Source organism: Endocarpon pusillum (assembly GCF_000464535.1).
Source record: "Endocarpon pusillum Z07020 unplaced genomic scaffold scaffold2608, whole genome shotgun sequence".
NCBI lineage: Eukaryota > Fungi > Ascomycota > Eurotiomycetes > Verrucariales > Verrucariaceae > Endocarpon > Endocarpon pusillum.
In genome coordinates, this window is record NW_006916215.1 from 9,508 (window position 1) to 27,078 (window position 17,571).

General features: G+C 48.3%; 4 protein-coding genes across 4 annotated transcripts; 3 read left to right on the plus strand and 1 right to left on the minus strand.

The window, feature by feature from the left end:
* Positions 1 to 2,113: 2,113 nt before the first annotated feature.
* EPUS_09033 (uncharacterized protein) lies at positions 2,114 to 3,361 on the plus strand (the record flags this gene model as incomplete). Its single annotated transcript, XM_007803650.1, has 5 exons — positions 2,114 to 2,327; positions 2,397 to 2,464; positions 2,514 to 2,887; positions 2,935 to 2,999; positions 3,057 to 3,361. 5 exons carry the CDS (start codon positions 2,114 to 2,116, stop codon positions 3,359 to 3,361), a joined length of 1,026 nt encoding a protein of 341 aa, XP_007801841.1.
* A 1,728-nt stretch (positions 3,362 to 5,089) lies between these two features.
* On the plus strand, positions 5,090 to 9,242 carry EPUS_09034 (uncharacterized protein; the record flags this gene model as incomplete). The annotated part of the gene is made up of 3 exons (XM_007803651.1): positions 5,090 to 6,065; positions 6,361 to 6,568; positions 6,623 to 9,242. The coding sequence occupies 3 exons, from the start codon at positions 5,090 to 5,092 to the stop codon at positions 9,240 to 9,242; spliced, it is 3,804 nt and encodes a 1,267-aa protein (XP_007801842.1).
* Positions 9,243 to 10,186: 944 nt separating this feature from the next.
* Positions 10,187 to 13,817, minus strand: EPUS_09035 (uncharacterized protein; the record flags this gene model as incomplete). The annotated part of the gene is made up of 3 exons (XM_007803652.1): positions 10,187 to 13,326; positions 13,377 to 13,656; positions 13,713 to 13,817. 3 exons carry the CDS (start codon positions 13,815 to 13,817, stop codon positions 10,187 to 10,189), a joined length of 3,525 nt encoding a protein of 1,174 aa, XP_007801843.1.
* A 2,198-nt stretch (positions 13,818 to 16,015) lies between these two features.
* EPUS_09036 (uncharacterized protein) lies at positions 16,016 to 16,534 on the plus strand (the record flags this gene model as incomplete). Its single annotated transcript, XM_007803653.1, has 1 exon — positions 16,016 to 16,534. The coding sequence occupies one exon, from the start codon at positions 16,016 to 16,018 to the stop codon at positions 16,532 to 16,534; it is 519 nt and encodes a 172-aa protein (XP_007801844.1).
* Positions 16,535 to 17,571: the final 1,037 nt, after the last annotated feature.

The window sequence follows — 17,571 nt, forward strand, 5'->3', positions numbered from 1 at the left end:
CCATAAGGTCATCGTTGTGGTGATATAGCAATGAGTTTGTACATAGGAGTAGCAATTGCCTATTTCGGCTAAATTTCGGCGCAAATTGTGGTGCCCTCAATTTCTTCACCCCCTGTTGGAGTCGTGCTTTAAAAGTCATCAATATACGCTAACTAGGATAAGTCGAGCTAGCTTTTATTGGACTAACGCACTGCTACTAGGCGGTGGGGCATAAAATGGTTAAAGATGGCGGATGGCTAAAGCTTAGCTGATATTGACCTAAACGGGTCCCTCAGTATCTCTAAGATAAGAGGGTGATAGCAGTAGCTCTAGGGATCCACCCCCTATAATATATTTTCTACGCGCCGCTAAAGCTTAGATCGATTCTACTAGTGACGCTCTAAATTTAGCGTATATTGAAAACTTTTGAAGCACGACTCCGTAACGACCTATGGAATTAAGTGATTACTTATTTAACCCGCGGGTTTCAGTCCGGGCTCTACTCTTTCTGAACCCGGACCGTTACAATCCGGACTCTAGATTTGTAAATCTGAATCGTCAGACCAACAGGTTTTTATCAAATTTATAAATCTAAATATCATCTCAAAGCTCAAGTAGTTAGTTGAAAGTGCTGTAAGCTTAAATTCCCTACCAAGATGATCGGTCATGCGCCTGTCATGCGCCTGCCATGCGCTTGCTATGCGCCAAATAGAGATCCATACACATCCACATACAGAACTTGGTCGTTTTCTTCGTTGTTTCTCTTGATTTCAGCGGTCAGAGCTGCTGACTCTGATAGGAGGGCCATTTCGTTAACGGTGGAAGCGTAACTTTGTTCATCGCGAACTCCACACTAGGGCCAGCATTCAAGATAGGAGAGCAAGATACAAGCGCCAGCGACATTTATGAGCAATTCAACGCAATATCTACACGTACTTCGTATTGCGTGCGTAGGGAGCTATTCCTACATCTCCCCGCAATCTTGCCCTATTACTTACACCAGCAACTCGAGGGTAGCGCCAAGGAATTGCAAGACTTTCGCAATGCACAGTACGGAGTACTACGGTAGGAGGCATAAATAATGTTAGTTCACCTTAGTAATTTTGTCATTTAACACGTCCCTTACAGATACTCCTGCTGCACTTGTACGAATTCAACGCGTTCAACGCGTTCAGCTTCTTCTACTACTATTCGATCTCTTTCTAACTCATTGGTCAAATTTCGATATTTTCCTATGGATTCTATGGAGTTTATCCGGCTATATCCTCCTAGAGCTACTCGAATCAATGCCAGCAAGGTGCCAGGCAGTCATTGATGCTAATGGAATGCACACTCGATTCTGAGCGGAATAGACTAGTCCTAATCAGGCGAATGTGTGGCGTTCTATCTTGGCATTTACAAGCTGATACTAAGGCGAACTAACGTTATTTATGCCTCCTACCGTAGTATGTATGCAACTACTAGTATTACAAAGGGGCCGGTTCCGATGCCAGCTTAGGGCGTAGGTTGAGGGGTATCTCTTAGTTCGCTCCAACTTCTTATTGCATAAAGCTTAGCACCCATGTCATGCTCCTCAACTTGTCAGTCAGCCTCGCCCCTACGGTGAAACCCTTCCGTAACTAACCTCCGAAATTCACTGTGTGATACCAAACTTCTCACATATTTCGCCAATATAGAGCACCAGGAGATGAGATGTTCAGACTGCCACTCCCTACAATAACCAAAACATGATTGGTCGACCGCAGTCAGCTCATTTTGAAGTCTCGACCTTATAGCGAGCTTCGGCAAAACCAGCTGCAACCAGGTGAGACCGCGGTTCCTATGCATAAGTAGAGCAGTTTTAGCGAACTATTGTAGTAGCATTGGCAAGGTCATTATTATTAGAATCACCCCTCTCTATCGCATCCGACTTCGAGCCCGTCGGCCATGAAGCATAGGGTTCTTTATGTTGCAGAGGCCTTCAATTAAACCTCCAGGGCACGTTTTTCTGAGGATAATTAGGCAAGCATCGTGCTCTTCTTACTTTTTTTCCAGATGGACGTCTCATAGGTGATTTTTTACCTGTTCAGAATCTTGTCTCTTGATTCCCTATTCCCTGCATCATTATTATCTCTGAACTTATCACTTCGGTGTCATGGCAACAATACCCCCACCTTCGAAAAACCTCGGGGACAATCGTGGCCCTGAAATAACCCAATCTATCACTGTCGTTGTTGTCCTGACAGCCCTTTCTTTGATTGGCCGTCTGTTCTCTAGAAGATTGCAGAAAGTGCCATTGGCAGCTTCCGATTACACAATCATTCTGGGATGGCTCACGGCGTGCGGCATGACCATCATTATATATATAGGTTAGTTTATTGTTTGATGGTCGAAGAGCTATTTTGCTCGTTTGGTTGTTGACGTGAATGCTACCTTAGGGGTCACTCTAGGACTAGGCAAACATATAGAGGTGGTACCCTTGGAGGACATGACGAAGATACTAAAGGTGGGTCAGCACATGACGATGATGACGACCTGTGCTGACGTGATTCTAGAGTACAATGGCCTCCGAGATACTGTACAGCATCACAATCTCTGCTACCAAGATCTCGATTCTTCTTTTCTATCGCGAAATCTTCCCAGGACCCAGATTTGCAATCGCAACCAACATCGTTGCCGCATTTGTGATTGCTTGGGGGGTTGCCTGTATTCTAGTTGCCATCTTCTCATGTAATCCGGTCAATGGATTCTGGGATCTCACCATTCCTTCCAAATGCATCGAGACACGCATGTTCTTCATTGGCAATTCCGTGCCCAACATCATTATGGATGTGGTTATTCTTACGCTTCCCATGAACAAGATCTGGCATTTGCAAATGCAGTTCAAGCAGAAGTTGATTGTTTCAGGTCTATTTCTGCTCGGCGGCTTGTAAGTGCTCCTCTCGCGCATACAAGATGCTTCTTTAACAAAACCAGCGTATGCATCTCGAGCGGCATTCGTCTTCTCTTTTTGCAGGACATGGACGTGCGAAACCTAACTTGTGAGGCCTTCATACTACCAATTCCTCCTATCTGATCTCCAGGCTTACAAAATATAGGGAGCTACGTTGGAACGGCTTTTTGGAGTGTCGTTGAGGTCAATGTAGCTGTCATGAGTGCATGCTTTCCCACGATGCGCCCGTTGCTGCAGCGGACCATCCCTAAGCTACTGTCCATCGGATCTTTCAGCTTTGGGTCTCAGAAAAAGGGCGGTGGTCTTGTTCCTTGCGAGAATACGCATGCATTCAGGTCAAAGGACATTACAGTTCCCCAGCGTGTACCTGGCCCTTCCCAAGGTCATGTAACAATACCGAAGCCAGCAGAGGTACAGTATGTCAATATAATTCAAAGGGAGACTGCTTGATAGAGTGCCAAGCTGCTTCCAGATGGAAACATGTTGAACTCAAAAATACAGTTTGCGCTATTTTGCTACGTGCGTCACCAGCGTTTTGTTACAGAATCGATACGTGATTTACCTCAGCCCCGCATGTATTTTTTGTATCTGCGTTTCGCGCTATTTCGCTTGATATAGCAACTCTGTACATACAAATGCTCTCTCTACGCACTGAATTAGATAGAATAACTTGCTATTTACACACTATCCACTTGATTAGTCAGCACAGTTCATCAAAACACTATGCGTCTGATCAAGGACATGATTGACATTCGCGCGAAAGATAGCCGCATAGAGCAGTATCAGGACGGATCATTTTTGCAAAGATTGTGCGCATGTCAACCAGGTAGAACAAATGGCTCTGTTCTCTCTCAAAAAGGCGCAGGGCGCGCAGAAACAAGTACAAATTGCAGCGAAATTAGCAGCGAAATTGCGGCAGGACAGAATAACAAGAACTAGCCGCTACTAGCACCAGACTAACAATACTTATGCCTCCCCTGTATTACACCTGGCGATGGAGTGGTCTCAGGTTAGCTAGTCAGTTCGTATTTTATGAATGATAAGTGAGGAGCATGGTATCCATCAAATCAAACGAAGCAAACGAGGCCCTGATGTGCTTTGATTATTTAATCCGAAATCGTAATTTGCTTTGTTTGACTGATCTGTCAAATCGAGTCTAATCTCAGGAAGCAATATTTCTAGGGATTTGAATTCTCGTCCTGTTCGAGTGTCCGCCAAGACTAATATTATCCGATCGAGAAAATACCCCCGTCAAGACTTCAGTTTGGCTAGTACTAGTACTACTTTGTCAAATCCATCCGATTTGATTTGATTTGATTTGATGGACACACTGGCCGAAGAGGCAGTCTTTGCATCGGTGCGGAATCTTAGGAAATGATTTCGGGATTCTCTGCCTATTTTGACATGCATTGGGGTAAACAGCTTGGTTAGAAAAGGATGAGGGTTGAAATTGAGGTTGTTGGGCATGATGAGAGGGTGCCAGGGTTGCTGCTGTTGTGAGATCAGCAAATCAAAGTTCCTAGAAATCCGAAGTCCGGGTCTTTTAGCCAGCTATCAAGACTTTTAGAGACGAGGAATTCGAAGCGAGGCCTCGTCAAAGCCTTATCTTCTTCAGAGTCTCACCACTACTAATCATAATTACATGTACATAGTAATACCACGTCCGGGGTTGAGGTTGTCATTTGAAACTACATTAACCGTGTACTCCGTAATACGATGCCAAGACCGCTCCCTACCTTTTGCTTCACCCAATCTATGTAGTACACGTGCACATCTCTCAATGGATGGCTGCTCTACCACAAATAAGGCATCGCGCATGCATAGATAGCTAGGGTGCTGTTCCAAAAATGTCTTATCGCCACAGCTTGAATTGGTCTTGTGTTGGGGGCGGCAAGGCTGGAAGAGCCTTGTGAAAGAGACACATGGGCTTCCCGCCCGATGCGATCGCTTTCTCATCCGTGGTGTTCTAGACGCTGTAGCCTGGCAAGGTACGGAGAAATGTGAAGCCGTTCAATGCAACGAGGCTGGGAGAAGCTTCCTCTCTGAATAACATGGATCATTCAGTGCGTTTTATCCAAATTAGTTCAAGACAGACTCGAATTTGCTCCGTCGGCTCATTCTATCCACTGTTCAAGATATAACTGTCCGCCGCCAGAATTACTGGCCCATCCCTACGCTATGGAGGAATCGCCTCGATCTTTTATACGCGCCGACTATACTGTTGGCTGGATATGCGCGCTACCGATAGAGCTCAGCGCAGCACGGAGGATGTTAGACGAAAAGCACCCTGACCTACCAAAGAAGGCAGGCGACGAGAACCATTATTGTTTGGGGCGTATAGGATGCCACAACATCGTTCTTGCCTGCCTTCCCGCCGGCGGAATTGGCAACAACTCCGCCGCAACTGTGGCAAAAGACATGATGCGCAGTTACAAGTCCCTCAAGGTAAACCTGCTCGTTGGCGTTGCGGCTGGCGCTCCAGGAGAGAGTAACGATATCCGGCTTGGAGACATCATTGTCAGCAAACCCGATGGGACTCACGGCGGAGTGGTACAGTATGATTTTGGCAAAAGGTTGGAGGGGGGTCGTTTTCAACGTACAGGATCGCTTGACAAGCCGCCTCGGTTTCTGCTACAAGCGATAGCAGTTATACAAGCTACCCACGAGGGCGAAAAACCGAAGTTCCACGAGTTCATCTCAAAGACAACAGCAGCATATCCCAACTTTACGCCACCCAGCAGAGAGTCCGACATCCTATTCAAAACGACATACAGCCATAAGGAGGGTGAGAAAACGTGCATCAAGTGCGATCCACAGTGTATCGTGCCGCGAGAAGCCCGGCCTGACGATTCTCCATTAGTACACTACGGCAACATTGCCTCCGGTAATCAGGTCATAAGGGACGCTCCTTTTCGGGACAGTATAGCTAAAGAAGAGAAGATCATCTGCTTCGAGATGGAGGCGGCCGGATCGATGGACAACTTTAGATGCCTGGTGATACGAGGCATCTGTGACTACGCAGACTCCCATAAGAATAAGCATTGGCAGAAGTACGCCGCCGTAGCTGCAGCTGCGTTCGCGAAAGAATTGCTGTTAACAATCCCGGAGGAGGAAGTTCAAGTAGCGCGACCAGAGAAAATAGCGCCAGCGGTTGGTGAGTCGCTCTGAATGTCCAGCTCTCTAAATCATGTTTGGCGACGGAGTGTGCTACTGGATTGTTTGGCACCTGCAACACACATGTACCCATTAGCAGGATTTGAGGGTGGAAGATTGTCAATGTACTAGCGACTGGGGAACAAGGGGACCACGAACCAGAGATGGCGCAAAGGTCGCTCTGCTAGCAATGCGTAGTCGAAAGCCTTGCACGTCGCCAGAATTATCTATCATTTATCTTGCGCCATCGCTTGATTTTTTTTCTTCGTCTATGTTACTAATTTTGAACGTAACAGAGGCCACCGGCAATGAGCATTGGCTTGTTCCGCGTGCTGCCAGTGATCTGTTCACCGGCCGAAAATGCACCATGGAAAAATTGGAGCAGTGCGTCCTACCTGCAACAGGGAACAAGAACCCCAAACAGCGACGGTTCGTTCTTGTTGGCACTGGTGGCATGGGTAAGAGCGAAGTATGTCTGAAGTTCGCGGAGAGATGTCGCAACAGGTAAGCCCGCTTTTGCCCAATCGATAAGGTGTGCATGCTAAGCACCATACCTAGATTCTGGGGCGTGTTCTGGATTGATGCAAGTTTTGAAGAGAGTGCTAAGCGGGGTTTTATCGACATTGCTGAGCATTGCGGCGTGTCAGCGAAAAGCATCGAAGGAGTCAGATCGTGGCTTTCGAGCGTTGAGCGATCCTGGCTGCTTATATTAGATAACGCAGACGACGCCGAAGTCGACTATTCCAAGTACTTTCCGCCGGGTAAAGCGGGGAGTGTCCTTGTGGCGACACGTGAACCAAACTACTCGTTTCTCAACACGGTGGGATGGGAGAAGTTAGAGGGCTTAGACAAGGGTGACGCTGAAGAGCTCCTCTTCAAAGCTACAGGAATTCAACAGGATAATTGGCAAGAAAGACGAGGTGCAGCTGAAAGAGTGGTCAAGACCTTGGGTTTTTGCCCACTTGCAATCGTTCAGGCCGGAGCCTACATACGTGGGGGTTACTGTGCACTTGAGCAATTCCCTGAAGAATACTCCCGCTGCAGTCAGAAGCTGATGCGACCCAGGCCAGAAACAAGGGAGGCCTCTGAGGCTAACCTATGCACCACCTTTGAGCTTTGTGCCAAAACACTCGAGACGTCCGACAAACCGGAAGCCGCCTATGCCCGAGACTTGCTCCATATGCTAGCACTTCTTCACTCCGAAGATGTTGCAGAGACGGTTTTTGAAGAAGCATGGAGGTACAGTCAAACACGCAGAAGTCCGCCCTCTGATGAATTAGATAGAGGATTGTATCTCTCCACATCACAGGTGTCTCGTGTCCAATCTCTTACCTTCATTAAACAAGGCTCTCCGGTCAATCCTAACGGTGTACCTTTGCGCCAAGCTCGCAATCTTCTGGTTTCTCTCCGTTTTGTGGCATTTGATGATAGAAAGTGTGCGATATCAGTGTATCGGCCGGTACACGAATGGCTCAGACGTCGAATGGACCAGGCACATTATCAAGAGACATGGCTGGATGCCGGGTCGATTCTGGCTCTTGCCACGCAAGAAAAGAGGTCGAACAAGGGATTCTCCAAACATCTGCTACAAGTGGAAGCATACTTCAGTCGCCCTCGCAACAACTTCTTTGCAAGCCACAGCAAAATCGACGCGATTCGAGCCTTTTACTGGCTGGTTTGGAACCTCAAAGAACGTCAGGCTTTCCCAGTGGCGGGGTCCCTCGCCCGAGTAATCTTTGAAGCGGCACGTGATGGGGCCTTCGCGCCGGACTGCTCAGAGTTGATGGCCCTGCAATTTCTATATGGCAGCTGCCTCCAAGAGGATGGAGACAATGACTCAGCGGTATCACTGCTTACACAGATGTTCGAAAAGGGAAAGGCTGGGCTACCTGCGGCGCAGCCATATCTCCGCCAGGCAGAGAAGCAGCTTGCCAGGTGCCACGGAAACAAGGGGTTTGACAAGGCAATCAGGGTGTTCAAAGAGATTGTAGATTCTCAGAAAACCCAATCACATGCTCAGCAGGGAGAACACCCAGCACCACAAGACGGGTATCATCAGTTAGTGAAGGCCGTAGACGAGTTCCTCAAGGTTCAGAAAAGCACTTTACCACAGAAGCATATCAATCAGCGAGCGGCAAAAACCGAGCTTATCAAAGCCGACATGGACGGGACACGGCTTGAGAAAGCAGCAAAGCTACTAGGAAAGATCATCGAAACCCCGACAGATGTGTTACTACCTGAGCACCCAGACCGGCAAGAGTCGCAATTTTTGCTTGCGAAAATCCACGGGACAAGGCGAGAGCTTGGGAGGTCGGCAAAGCTTCTCGAGGACCTGGTCCAGGCTCAGAGGACCAAACTATCGGCTGACGACCCCAGTCGCCTGGCTACAGAGCACGAGCTTGGGACAACATACACAGACAAAGGCCGCTATAAAAAGGCGATAGAGCTCCTCGCAGAAGTCGTGAAGAGGGAGAAGACTTCGCCTGTCGCCCAGCCATCTGATCGCGTCATATCACAGCACGAGCTCGCAAGAGCCTACAGCGGCGCTGGCCAGTACGACAAAGCCGCGAAGCTGCTGGAACGTATCACCAAGATTGATGAGGAGACCTTATCCTTCGACCACCCCGATCGATTGGCATCTAGAATTGCGCTTGCACAAGCCTATAGAGGCATAGGAAAGCCGAGAATATCAATAGATCTGCTGCGGAAAATAGCCGAAATCTGCAAGTCCAGCGCACAAGTTGATGACGAGACTCATGTCACAGCTTTGCAGGAGCTTGCATTGGCATATTCCGATGAGGAACAGCACAAGGAAGCGCTGGATGTCATGAAAAAGGCTATCAAGATCCAGAAGGCTACACTACCTCCTCGGCACCCGGCACTTCTGCAGTCGCGCCGCTGGCTAAAGCAACTCGAGTTTGCTGTCGCAGGTGATGCGAAACAGGAGCCTACCATGCCGCCAACATCGCCATCCAATTCCATCATCTCCCCCATTGGATATGGCGGCGTTGGCGCCACGCATCAAATAAAATCAGCCAAGAAATCACCAAAACCAGAACCAAACAAAGTCCAGAGTCTTCAGAGGCCTGCAACGCCGGCCACCCCACCACCGCCATATACCCCAATACAACCAGCCAAGAAAACCCCCCAAGCCAGGACCAAAACCGGTTCACACTAGTCCAACGTAACGACGATGACGACCCGAAAAACGCTGCCAAGCCGCCCTGTTGAAAAGTACCAATAGTATCAAATCGTGTCGTCAGTTCCACAAACCGGTAGCGACGGTAGTACCATACCAAAGGGGAAATTAGACTCGGAGGGTAGGGAGGGAGGTTGGAGGGAGCTGAAAAGGGGAGAGGAGGTTGGAGAATCTTGGCCATCCAATCCTTTGTCAGTACTACGTAGTAAGTAATTACCTATTGCGGCCAAGGGCGACATCATGAACCGCTGTTATTTTCTCCTTCATCGCTTTTTCTCAGGAAGGTGTTACTCACGGCCTGCACCAAGGATGAAAAGGAACCTGGCAACCTACTACTTTGTACGGCCGAGAGTTTCTTCACTCTTTTGACTTTTGCCCTGTCGGAGTTGGGGCATCCTTTGTCAAACACTTGCTGGCGACGTCAATGAATTCTCCGCCAATGCGTTGTAGCATTTGTAGTAGAGCGCTCGCCGCCAATTCTGTATGACACAGATCGCAGTCCCCAGGAGTTCTGCAATTGAACCTCTCTCTCCATAGACCCAGATACCTGAAGTTCGTGGCTGTTTAGCGTCTCTCGCCGACTTGATGCATACCGGAGCTTGATTTCTTGATATACTCGATCAAAGAGTTGTAGAACGCATTCGTAGGAGATAAGGCAGAGTGGTTATTTCCCGGCTGTCAAGGAGGCCGTAAGAACTGAGTCAATGTCTCCGGTCTATAGGCGCATCAGATAGTGGGCTGTTCGAGGAGTTTGAGGTCTAGGCATTTCATTCAAGCTGAAATAGAGTATGAGAAATACAGCTATTTAATGTCTCTTCTTAACTGTTCAATAAATGCAGATGCCCTCATTTGAACTTGATAGAGGGGTTCATTGAATTTGTTAAGATGACGTTCAATTTTAGCTCAAGTTTAACATATCTAATTTACATACTAACACTGCTATCAGAGTTATCCTGATCAGAGTCTTCTTCTGGTTCTGAGATTTCTGGCTCAGAGTCTTCCGATTGAGAGGCTTCCGGTTCAGCGCTTTCTGGTTCCGAGTCTTCTGGTTCCGAGTCTTCTGGTTCCGAGTCCTCTGATGCCGAGTCCTCTGGTTCCGAGTCTTCTGGTTCAGTGTCTTCTGGTTCCGAGTCTTCTGGTTCAGTGTCTTCTGGTTCCGAGTCTTCTGGTTCAGAATCCGGGTCTTTTGATCCAGAGTCTTCTGATTCAGAGCTGTCTAGTTCTGAGGTCTTTGATCCAGAGTTATCTGATTCAGAGTTTTCTGGTTCAGAATTAGAGTTTTCTGACTCGGAGTTCAAGTCTTTTGGTTCAGAATCTCCTGATTCTGAGTTTTCTGGTTCAAGGTCTGACCCAGCGTCTGTGAGTTCCTTCTCTGATTCATCCTCCGACACATCAAGATCTTTAAAACCTTCATTGAATTCGTCTGATTTATCTGATTCATCTTCTGAACCTGATTCGTCTGCTAGGCCTGATTCATCTCCTAGATCTAGTTCCTCTTCTGAGCTAGTTCTCTCTTCTAAGCCTGATTCCTCTTCTGAGCCGGATATCTCCTCTAAGCCTAATTCTTCACTTAGATCTGGTTCCTCTTCTAAGCCTGGTTCTTCTCCTGAGTCTGATTCCTCTTCTGGTCCTGGATACTCTTCTGAGCTTGGTTCTTCTCCTTGGTCTGATTCCTCTTCTAAGCCTGGTTCTTCTTCCGAGTCTGGTTCCTCTTTTGAGCCCGATTCTTCTCCTGGGCCTGGTTCCTCTTCTGAGCTTGATTCGTCTTCTGAACCTGATTCGTCCTGGTTGGTTGTATGGTTGGTCGTGTGGTAGGTCGTGTATTTGGACGTGTGGTTAATCATGTGTTTTGTGGCGTGCTTTTTCATCTGTGATTTGTGTGATTTGTGTGGATTATGTGGATTATGTGGATTATGTGGTTTGTGGGGCTTCTCTGGCTTGTGGGGCTTTTCTGGCTTGTGGGCCTTTTCTGGCTTGTGGGCCTTTTCTGGCTTGTGGGACTTCTCTGGCTTGTGTGGCTTCTCGGGCTTCTCGGGCTTGTCTGACTTGTATGGCTTCTCTGGCTTGTGGGGCTTTTCTGAGCTGTCTGGCTTGTCTGACTTGTCTGACTTCTCTGGCTTGTGGGCCTTTTCTGAGTTGTGTGGCTTCTCTGGCTTGTGTGGCTTCTCTGGCTTGTGTGACTTCTCTGGCTTGTGTGGCTTCTCTGGCTTTTGCGGCTTGTCTGAGTTGTGTGCCTTCTCCGGCTTCACTGGCTTGTCTGACTTTGGTTTCTTGTGTGACTTCTCTGGCTTGTCCGTTTTATTGACACGAGCTGTTCTTTGAACAGGTATGAGGCTAGGATTTTTTGAGGCGCCATGATCATGGGCGAGCTTGGATCCACGGGCCGACTTCCTTCCAGCACGTAAAAATGGGGAGTCATTGCCTTTAAACAGGGCGCTGTTCGAGAGTGGCTGAGGTGAACTAATACCTCGACTACTCTTTCTGAAAACGCTATCTAGAGATGGCGGCTGCAACGACACATCTGCCTCTTTCGCATATTGAGAGACTTTATCTGATGGGAGGCCCAAGTGGGACATTGGCAGAGATGTGCTGTTAGGCTTGTCGGCGGTCTGTTCCGGCCTAGAGCACAGCAATGACGATTTGGGGCTATTAATCGAAGTGGCGGGTGGAACGACCTCTTTCCGCCCGGTTTCGGTCGATCTTGGGGATCTTGCTGGCGGGAGAGCTCTGCGGCGGACCTCTTGCCCTTTCATGTGCTTGTATCTGAGACGGTCCTTCACAAAAACTGCATGAAAAATTTCTTCATCCGTCAACAACCGCTTTCCGACTGGTTGGTCGTCCTTGGGTGTGCGGTCTTGTCCTTCAGACTGCAGCTGCGGCCTCAGCCCCACGGGATATGGGCTGTCCGAAGCTGACTGGCGTTTGTGGGATCCTTTGTCGTGTTCACACTGTACAGCTCGCGGATGAGCCGCAAGAGTTGTTGGCGGCACTTTACGTGCTGCATCTCCTTCGTGGTTCGGCAGTGCTGCTTTCTTCGATTCTTTCAGAGATGGCCGCGAAACCCCGGGCGCTGCTTCAGCACTCAGTGGCTCACCAGGGCTGCTGCAAGGTTCTTTTCGTATGGTTGGGGTACCCTCCTTAAAGACCTTTCTGCCAGTTTTCGCAGAAGCTGATTTTGACGGGTGTTTCGCTTTAGGTACAGCTTGATCACTCAGCTCCGGAGCTTGTCTATCGGTAGGTCTGAAGGCTGGCTCATTGGGGACTCGTTCCCCGGTTAGGACTGGGCCGCTCCAACCCTGAGCCTGAGCATCTGCGTCGGTAACCTTGGGCTCCACTTCGGCTGACGAGCGGCTTTTACGCAAGGCGGGCCCCTTTGAAACCCGGCTTGCTGTTGCAGGAGAGGGCAACATTTGATCCAGACCCGGTAGTTCCGCCCTTTGTTCAGAACCTTTAAAGGTAGTATCAGGCAAGCTACCTGTTTCGGTGGCATGCCCACGTTTCTGTTTCGATGGCTTGGTTGTTTTGGAAAGACGTGTCTCTTTTGAAGAAGTCTTTCTCTGCTGGGTCGGCAGCTCTGGGTTCTCCCCCAAAATGTCCACGTCATGTGGCGATGCCTGGAAAGACTGCTCACTAGAGCCGGTGATGTGGCTCGGTCTTCCTGACACAGCTTCTGGGCCCGAAATCCCTGAGCCCTCTTCGGCATTGTTGATGCTGACAGCTTGAACGCTTCGTTCCGCTCTGTTCTTGCTGTTTTTTGAACGGCTACTTTTGACTGGTAATGACCCCACAGAGCCTTCTGGTGCAGAAAGCGAAGAAGGTTGGATTTTTTCCACTTTCCTACCCTGACGTTGACGCTCGGCACTGTCTGACAGCTGTGGAACATAGACAGAACCATTTTCTGCAGCAATTTTTGCGTCCCCTTCCATTCTCTTTCTGGTCAACGGGTTTGGTCTTGTAACAAGGTGAAGAGCATTTATATAGAAGGGTTTTCTTTGCATCTGTATCCAGGCCCACGCATCTTGGGCGTCTTTTCCTGGCGGCATGGGAACCCTGTGCGGCGGAGCTTTCTGGCTGTCAGCTGTAGCAAGTTTCTGCAGCAGATGCCCGGCCTACCTTGGGTTGCTGTTATTGATTTAGCAGGGAACATGTTGGGGTAAGATCTTTTCGAGTCGTCGGGCCTCTCGCATCCGGCAGCGACTCTGTGTATCTCTTGATATGTCTCGGGTGACGAGAGCGGCTCCGACCAGCAGCTGAAGCCATCGGGAACCGCTTGTTGGTAACAGTTGAGGCAAATCTTAGTGGTGTCAAGAGTTGAGATTCCGTCATCTCTGAGGCGGAAAAACCCAAGGCGGCTAGGAATCTTGGACTGGAGCGAGCCCTTGGATCTTGGAAACTTTGAAGTCTCTTGTCAACGACTTGGTACAAGACAGAAGCTGATGTAGAACGTACATGGGCGCAGTTACCCTGGGTATTCAACAAATGCTCAAGATTCTCTGCCAACCCAGGCGGCGCAACTCCAGTCACGTCCATCGCGGTCAATGCTGCAGCAGACATCTGCTGTCTTCCAACGCAAATACCTGGGGAATGCCAGGACTTTGGGATAACGTCCTGTAAGTACGGCGAGCTACTGCGCCAAAACCACTACTGGAGCTGCGAGCTCTGAGGGGCCTGGGCAGTCGGTTTGCAGCTCAGCGGCAATAGTGTTTCAAGCGGCTGAAGTGGAAAAATGTTTCACTCCGCTGCAGCGAAGCTTGGATGGGTACCATGAGGGAAATGATAGGGTCGCGGTTCTGGCCACAGCTATGCAGCCTTGGGCACACGGACACGTCGGACAGGCGACTCAATCCCGCAGACGAATAGTAGATGAGCCAGTCGCGCCCAATGGGGGGGCGAAGGATGAACGTGCATGACACCTTGTTCCATTTGCCGACATGAGACTCAAACCTGTAGAGCTTTCCCACTTGGTATGCTGCCTGCATCCACTCTCAGCTCGTCTTGCCCTTTTTCGGATAAAGGCTGATAGTTCAAATGGTGCCCAGGGAACTGGACGCTTGTCTCGTCCATTGTTGCAAGCGGGGCCACATAGACGAAGTGATGTGATTACCGGGTGAAGTTGGCACAAGGCTGAACAGCCTGAACGAACTGTTTATCTGTATGATTAATCATCTATGTGCATACTACCAGGGGGGCTGAAGTAATGTTAGCTCAGCGCTAGTATATTTACTTGAAAACCCTCTCTATACAGAACAGCTATGCTGGAAAAAGTTAGATGTAATGATTTGACTCATCAGAATGAATGCACACAGAACAAGCTTTGAGGTAGCGAATCATTACACTAGGTTGTGATAATAAGAACTAGTTGTTCTTAACGCCAGACTAATTCACTGCGGGGGGGGCCAAAAGTAATGTTAGCTCCACGCTCGTTACATCATGTAAATGGCCGAGATAGAACGCCACCAAATCGCTCAATCAGGCCTAGTCTGGTTTTTTTTCTTAATATTGATTATGCCGTCCTTCTGCATCCATCACTGCCTGGCACCTCTCCAGCAGAATGGGGAGAAGAATGCGTATATGTAGACACAGCCAGATCAATAGAATCCACGCGAAATTCGTTGAATTCAAAAGAATCTATACGAAGTTCATTGAATGTAATGCGTAGAATCGACAGAAACGCGTGGAGCAGTGAGGTTATAGCGCCGGACAAGAGGTTCTGTCAAGAGGGCGTTTCGTGAGAATTTTACTAGCGTGGAGCTAACATTACTTATGGCCCCCCCGTAGTACTTCAGGCCCTTCCTGTAGTAGGCGCATAAGTAGTACTATGGTACCAGGCAGAAGTAGTCATAGTTCGGCGCCGATATTTGCCACACAGAACGCTCTCGACACAGATACACCTGTCGCCGTTGTAAGGATTGGATACAGGACCAGTATGGGGATACTCTTCATACGTACCCTGGGCTTTGAGCAGCTACCACTGAGGTCTGGGAGGCAGTTCCTGAGAGTCATTTTGAAGAACTTCTTATGGAGATGCCCGTAAGATATTGCCCATTGCAAAAGTGTTGCAATTCCTTGGCACTGCTGCAGGCCTGCTGCTATTCTCCTCTTTTGTTCAAACAGTTACAGAAAGCCGTTTAAGGATCTAGATACGGAGTACTGTGGAATAAGTATCTTGCTAAGCCTATAAGTTATCAATCATGCTAATCTTTGTAGGCTCTTAGGATGCTTCTTATAAGGCTTGACTATAGCTTCTAAGCCTTATTACAGTACCCCACCAAAAGTATTGGGACAAAACGCGCTTTTTTTTCTACACGCGTTTTTTATCGCCTTTTTCAATCAACCACCATGAATCAACGCAAGGCTTTGGCGCCTCTAGAAATCAACAGGAGCTATGGCCAGGAGCTATCTCCATATCAGCGCGGTCAAATTACAGCCTACCATGAGGTAGGCCTATCAATTAGGAAAATTAGCAAAAAAGTAGATTGCACTAGATCTACTGTTTTCAACACCCTCGTACGAAATATACCCTTTACCGAATACTCAAAGATGAGGGCATTACCAATTGGCTTGCTAAAAAAAGACCTCTTCTGACTCCTGAAGTAGTTGCTAAACGCCTTGCTTGGTGTTTAGAACGAAAAGATTGGACATGGGATGACTGGCGCAGGATAATATTCAGTGATGAATGTTCTCTTGAAAGAGGCTCTGGAGCCCGGCGAGTTTGGAACTTTCGTACGCCACAACAAAAGTGGGATAAGGATATGGTTCAATCATTTAAGAAAGGCAAGGATATCAGCGTCATGATATGGGGTGCTATTTATGGAAATAGGCGTTCGGATATCGTTCTTTTGGAACGTGATCCTGATTCAGAGAAGTCAGGATATACTGCCAACTCATATCTCACTATTCTCCGTGAGCAAATCCCTCGAACGTACGAACCTGGCCGGATTTTCATGCAAGATAACGCCCGAATTCATACTGCAAAAAAGGTTATGGCCTGGTTTGAGGAGGAGGGTATATCTCTGCTTGATTGGCCCCCTTATAGTCCGGATCTGAACCCAATTGAACACCTCTGGGCGCAACTTAAGCAATGGATTAACGACCACTACCCAGACTTAATCCAAATGGGCAAATCTGAGGCTGATTATCAACGTCTGTTTACCGCTATTCATGAGGGTTGGGACGCTATTAGGCAAGAAGCTATTGATGCCCTAATCAAGAGCATGGATACCCGTATAAATGCAGTGATTAGGGCCAAAGGATGGTATACCCGCTTCTGATATCTAGCTGCCTATTTAGGAAATTAGTACTATTCGAAAGAGCAGATTTTGGCGCACCATTTAATTGATTCTTATAGGATTTCAATAAATACCGGGCGTACAGTAGTAATTTGTATGGGAAGAGTGGAAAATGTTGATGGGGTAAAAATGCGGGGTGTCCCAATACTTTTGGTGTAGTACTGTAGCTTATCAAGATTTAAGTCATTCGAAAGGGCTAGTTATTAGTAGCTAAGTCCAGGATGGTTAGTTTCATAGCCACACTTTAGCAGCAGTCAACTTTTGAAGCACGACTCTGCACGACTCCGCACGACTCCGTAAGACAAGAGCAAATGTATGGCATTGTATCTTTTTCATAACGTTACTAGCGCCGTGCTATGGCTACTTCTGCCTAGTACCGGAGTAAGCATCAATGACTGCAAAGCCTTGATTCCTATCAGTAAATCGCAATGAGCTTCTGAGTCATGGATTCGACATTCAAGCTGGGGGCGATATGGGCCGACCAATATGCGGCGACCACCTTGGCCTAGGAACTGATGAGTAATATGAAACATACCATGCGGTTGGTCAACACGATTACCAGTCATTTCAATACCCATCATGCCTCCCAATGAAAAGGATGCAACGTCTAGAAGGAACTATTATGCAGTATCCTCTGAAACTTTGTGCTAACCGCCTACTTCTGCTCCTCAGACCACCTGGCCCAGCCTTTGGGGCCTCCAGGCCAATCATCCTCACCTGCCCGTCTAAGTGGCACCCTCTGCATCTCCAATCTTCAATCTTCTTCCATAACTAGAAACCAAAAATGCAAGCCTGCTTTTTTTCCTTCCCGGGCCCTTGCTCTTCCCTAGCGTATTTCCACCCTATAATATCTTCCCCAGAAAGCCACCGCTGATATTCGAAGAGAAAACGGGGCCAGGCGCGATTGACGCGTGGATACTCGTAAGGCTCCGTGCCTCTGCCTCGTTACTGGATTCTTTCATCGAGATCCCCGACCTACTAGTAATGAGCTACGTTATTCTTGCTCCGTGCAGGGCACG